Genomic DNA, 4,973 nt, shown 5'->3' on the forward strand with positions numbered 1-4,973 from the left:
GTGCAGGTGAGGAAAGCTATGTAGCCATTGGAGAAACTTTGAAATTCCTACTGTAAAGCATCTCAGAGTTTTGATTGTTTAAACATATATCATCTGGTTGTCACTGTTGAGGCCCTAGTTGATTTTTCTATCCTTATCTACCTGCCCTAGATAGGCCCAGTGATATGTTTAACCAGCACCAGAAGTAAGTGATATTGCAGGATTTTTATATATGAACCAGTTAATTTATTAGGAGTTTCCAGGTGTTTGATAGAAATATTAACTCAAGAAAACTGTTAGAGCGGGTGAAGCTAGAAAGCACAGAGGTGTGAGCACTGAAGGTGCAGGTGAAAAGCCATGCATCAGTGCCTTGGAGCATTTCAGTGATGGGGCTGCAGCAGTTGGGGCTGCTGCTGTGAGAATGGAGTGGCTGAACTGTGTATATTCACTTCATGGTTCTGGTCATGTAGGGATGTGGTTCTGCATCTGCTGGACATTTGACATTGAGGAAAAGGTACAGAATAACATGTCTGTAACATTAACAGGGCAAACTCCACAGTTCTTAGTCAGGAGACAGTGGTGAAAACGATGCCTGCAAGGAGCAGAAAACATGTTTCAGCTCCCCACTGAGTTGTCTCGATGTTCACTCTGGTGCAGTCACCTTACGAATGAAGGGGGAAGTTGCCGCATGAAAGTGCAACAGAAGGGTATGGGTGGGTACAGCTCAGTGATAAGTGTGTGTGTTTAGCATGCAGGAGGTCCTGGGTTCAATCCCCAGTACCTCCATTAAAAGAATAATAATAATAAAAAGAATAAATAAATAAAAATAAGAATAAATAAATAAACCTAACTACCTGCCCCCACCCCACAAAAATAAAGATTCTACCCAATCACACACCAACATTTACAACTCTAAAGACCCGGTACAAAATGATTCAGCTTTTATTAATTAACATGATGCATCTTAAAAGAGAAGAAACAAAAGACAGATGAGATACCAGAGCCAGGGGTGCTCCATGGGCAATCACAAAGGAATGGGGGTGGACAGGGCTCAGGAGGCCATTTGAGCAGATGGAGGCAGCACCCTCCGGGAGTGAGCCCGGACCCAGGGGTGCTCCAGGATCTGGACCAAGGGCAGCCGCTCCGAGGGCTGGTATCGGAGAAGCCTGGAGATCAAGTCCTGAGCCCCCAGAGGTATTAATGGGGGAAACCTTACATCTACCTGATGGGGCCAGAGAAGAAAGAGAAGTATGGTTACTTTCCTTGGTCCACTTGAGGTGCTGTTCTGGAGCTTAGTAGAGAAGCTGTGGGTGTACCCCAGGCTCTGCAGCCCAGCCACCAGCCCCCACTGACTAGCTCCCGCACAACTGCCCTGACTGTGGCCATCCCACCTTGAGGATTCGTCTGTAGGTCTCGTTGTAGGAGGTGCTCTCAAAGGGCGGGCTTCCCACCAGCAGCTCATAGCAGAGCACCCCAATGCACCAGAGATCCACCTTCTCATTGTATGTTCTCCCCTCGATCATTTCTGGGGGCAAGTAGTCCAGAGTCCCACACATTGTCTTTCTCCTGGAGGAGGGCAGAGAAAGGAGCACCGAGCAGAGTCTTAGTACAAGGGAAACTCCCCTCCTGCAGCTTCCAGGGAGACGGGAGAACCTAGAAACTCCCGAGCAGTCCCCTCCCAAGCATAGGAGTTTGGAAACACCAAGTTTTAATAAAGATCAAGGTTTGGAGAAGGCAAGTACTAGGACCTTCCAACTCCATATTTTGGGATTCTTCAGCAATTATTTAGCTCATGATCCAGGATGTTTTCACAAGAAGATTGGGAACAAACTGATGGTGCAACAAGAGGGACCATGTAAATTAATTATAATTGATTTATACAGTGAAATTCCTGGAATTATGGAGCAGTGGTTCTTAATTTATTTACATGGAAACTTATTGGTAAAGTTATATGTTAACAGATTAAAAAATTAAAGATATGCTTGAACCACATTTTTTCAGTCTACAAATACCTATGAAATATATGCATTTGAAAGGCAGTATTTAAATACAAACGCAGGTTTGTATCGGGGTCTTATATGTTAAATGAATTAAACTGGGTCATTCTTTTTTCTTTTTTTTCTTTTATATTATCTTAGTTTATTTTGGGTTTTCTGAGTCAGCTGTATGCTTTTGTTTGTTTGTTTTTAAAATACATTAACTCATTTACTTTAAACAGATAGTCATATAAGCTCAAACACATCCTAAAAAGAATGAAAAAAATCTGTTTTCCTGCTCCCCTCTCCCTAAACTGGGTCATTCTTAACTGGCACCCAGGGTGCCACCCCCTGACATACCTTAGAGAAGGGGTGTGCACAGACCAGCCGAAGTCTGCAATCTTCACCTCACCCCTGAACCCCAGCAGCAGGTTCTCCGGCTTGATATCCCTGTGAATCACCTTTTTTTCATGGCAGTAGGTCAGAGCATCTGCCAACTCCTCCATTATCTGTGAGAGCAAAGAAAGAGCAGTCTGGGAATGAAGCCTGCCATGCAATGATTACTGCTCTGATTCCCCATCTGCAGCCCTCCAAAAATCTCTTGCTCCCTCTTTCCGTGAACTCCCTCATAGCCTTTTCATGTTTCTTTCCATAAGATAGTGCAGTTAGATTCTGTTGCTTACAACCAAAGAATCCAAACTTAAACACACTGCTTGTTAATATTCTGGGGGTGATTAAGGTATCCATGGGTGAAGCTGTGGGGTATGAGTCACGTAAAATATATAGAATCAAATTCAGAAATAAGGAATGAAAGCAATCGTGACACTCATGACAGCCACAAGCAGTCACCCCCACCAGCTCATAGTAAATTCACGAACCCCTGAGTCCTCAGCCCCCCACATCCCCACCTCACCGTGGCTGTACGCTGTTCATCTAATGTGTGATTCTTCTGCAGTTCCTTGTAGAGCTCACCCCTTGGAGCATATTCTAGAATCAGGTACACCCGGCGTGCATCATGGAAGTAGTTATACAGGCGGAGGATATTGGGGTGTCTGGAGGACAGAAGGAAGAAGTGTCAAGACTCTTCCCTGAGGCCCAATTCATGATGCTATTACAAGTGACTGGTCACACGAGGGGCAAATTCTGCTGGGACCAGAATAATAACAGCATGATCTGGAAGTTTGCAAGGGGAAAACAGGCAACAGGCATCAGGATTCGGGTGTTTGACACAGGGAGCTTTACATGGTGTAACTGGAATAAACGGCAGAGGAAAAATCTTCAAGGCGAAAGCAGAGGGCCTGGTTAGGGGTAGTAGCGGGAGGAATGCGGAGTTCAGATGTCAGAGATGGAAGAGGAAACAGAGCAAAAAAAAGAACAAGTGTAGGCATCTCACACAGAGACTGTCCTTACTGTAGATGCGCCTGGATTTCAATTTCTCTGCGGAGCTGGTGTTCCAGCCCTTCCTTTTCTATCTGGGACTTGAAGAGGACTTTCAGGGCCACAATGAAGTGGCTTTCCTTGAGCCGAGCCAGGTACACATTCCCAAATTTTCCCTTGCCGAGAGGTCGCCCGATTTCAAAATCGTCAATAGTGAAGCGCCGCCTGACAGACGGAAAGAAACAAGCCTCAGTTTCGGAGGTAGGTGGGGAGTCAGGGATGTCAGGGATCCCAAATGCTCGCCTTCCTCTCTCACTTTACCCTCCTTAGGCCCCTTTCCCTCCTCCAGGGCCCAGCTAAGTTGTTTGGTCAATAACTGTCAGTCCCATGAGCCAACACTTCACACGTGCAGCTGGCTCGTCATCCCTCGGTCCCACTTCCTTCCTCCTCCAGATACAAAACAGAGGCGCTCACATGTTTGGTATGCTGGGCATCGTTTGACCTGCTGCAGCTACTGAAGAAAAGACAAGAGATGTCACTACTTTCTTCTGTGCGCCCCCACCCCCAACAACGGACACTAGGACTTTCTTATAAACCCTTTCTCTGGTCCTGGTACTTATCCCTTTCACCTGCGGTTTGACCCTGGCCCGACTTCATAACAGCCTCTGGATGGCTCATGAGAAGAAGAGATGGAGGTGAGGAGGACGCCTTCCTGAGTTCTGTGGAACTGTGTGTCCTGAAAAGGGGTGGCAGGAGGTCACACTCGGGCTGAGGCTCTTCCAACGCCGACCTGCTCCCACGGCAGCCGCGGGACAGTGACTGGGACGGCACCGCCAAAAGAGACCCCCGCAGCTCACCACCGAAAACACCCACCGCTGAGTTGGGGAAACTCCTAGGGGATGCAGGCCAGGCCTTTTATAGTATGTACATTAGCCCCATTGGCTGAGCGGGTAGTTCCTGGCTGACTTCCACTGGTTGAAATTTCTGAGGCTTAGGCAGCGTGCCCAATAGAAGAGACAGGAATGAGAGCTAACACCCGTGGCTGGGGGGCGGGACTGAGGGCGCTAGGCCAATGAGAGGGCAGGGCACGGAAACCGGAAGGCGGAACCCCGGGCGAAAACGCTGGAGCAGAGGGAACACGAGAAACCGGAAGGGGAGGCAGGGGGTGTGGAGGGCGTACGATATACACGGCCTGCGTGCATGAACAGGTATATTCACCCGTGACGGCGTGAGGCGTTCCTGAATCGAGTGACCCGATGCAGTATAAACCCACCGCCGGAAACTGCCGGGGTGCCCTGTGCAGTTGGCAAGCTCCAGAACCACGTGCACGCGCCCCTGGCCCCGGCGCGAACGCCGTGTACGACTCAGGCCACTGCCCGGGGCCTCCTCAGTCACTTACATACGGGAGGGTCACCGCGATGGAGCTCCTGAAATTTGTGCCTCTGGCTCCCAAAATCCCGTGCTTATGGGCCCTGCCCCAATTCGCCGGCCTCCCCCAGCCCAGGACCGCCCCGGGCATCTGGCGGTGGGGGTGACGTGCACGGCTGCGCCACCCTCCCCTCTCGTGCACAGGTTCTGCATCCAGGGATTCAACCAACCTAGGCTGGACCCTGTAATCAGTTCGCAATGTTGAGTCTCAAA

The 4,973-nt window shown here is 49.0% G+C and overlaps 1 protein-coding gene across 6 annotated transcripts; it reads right to left on the reverse strand.

Annotated features, from left to right (window-relative positions):
* Positions 1–898: 898 nt before the first annotated feature.
* AURKC (aurora kinase C) lies at positions 899–4,831 on the reverse strand. 6 transcript variants are annotated; one of them, XM_010961967.3, is made up of 8 exons: positions 4,206–4,831; positions 3,962–4,068; positions 3,807–3,843; positions 3,366–3,557; positions 2,869–3,007; positions 2,316–2,464; positions 1,371–1,545; positions 899–1,201 (listed from the first exon to the last, which is right to left on the reverse strand). In XM_010961967.3, exons 2-8 carry the CDS (start codon positions 4,008–4,010, stop codon positions 1,031–1,033), a joined length of 912 nt encoding a protein of 303 aa, XP_010960269.1. In that variant the 5' UTR covers positions 4,011–4,068; positions 4,206–4,831; the 3' UTR covers positions 899–1,030. The 6 variants fall into 6 exon arrangements, with proteins under 6 accessions (XP_010960269.1, XP_010960268.1, XP_074227057.1 ...); XM_010961966.3 differs by having other exon boundaries at positions 3,807–3,846; XM_074370956.1 differs by having other exon boundaries at positions 3,807–3,846; positions 4,190–4,831.
* Positions 4,832–4,973: the final 142 nt, after the last annotated feature.

Source organism: Camelus bactrianus, chromosome 9 (genome assembly GCF_048773025.1).
Source record: "Camelus bactrianus isolate YW-2024 breed Bactrian camel chromosome 9, ASM4877302v1, whole genome shotgun sequence".
Classification (NCBI taxonomy): Eukaryota; Metazoa; Chordata; class Mammalia; order Artiodactyla; family Camelidae; genus Camelus; species Camelus bactrianus.

Excerpts from the sequence above, each read along its gene's own strand:
- AURKC (XM_010961966.3), bottom strand. The coding sequence starts at position 4,010 with ATGAGCCATCCAGAGGCTGTTATGAAGTCGGGCCAGGGTCAAACCGCA. Across the intron at positions 3,558-3,806 it reads ATGCCCAGCATACCAAACAT|GCGGCGCTTCACTATTGACG; the intron begins GTGAGCGCCTCT and ends TCCGTCTGTCAG. Across the intron at positions 2,465-2,868 it reads ATGAACAGCGTACAGCCACG|ATAATGGAGGAGTTGGCAGA; the intron begins GTGAGGTGGGGA and ends TTGCTCTCACAG.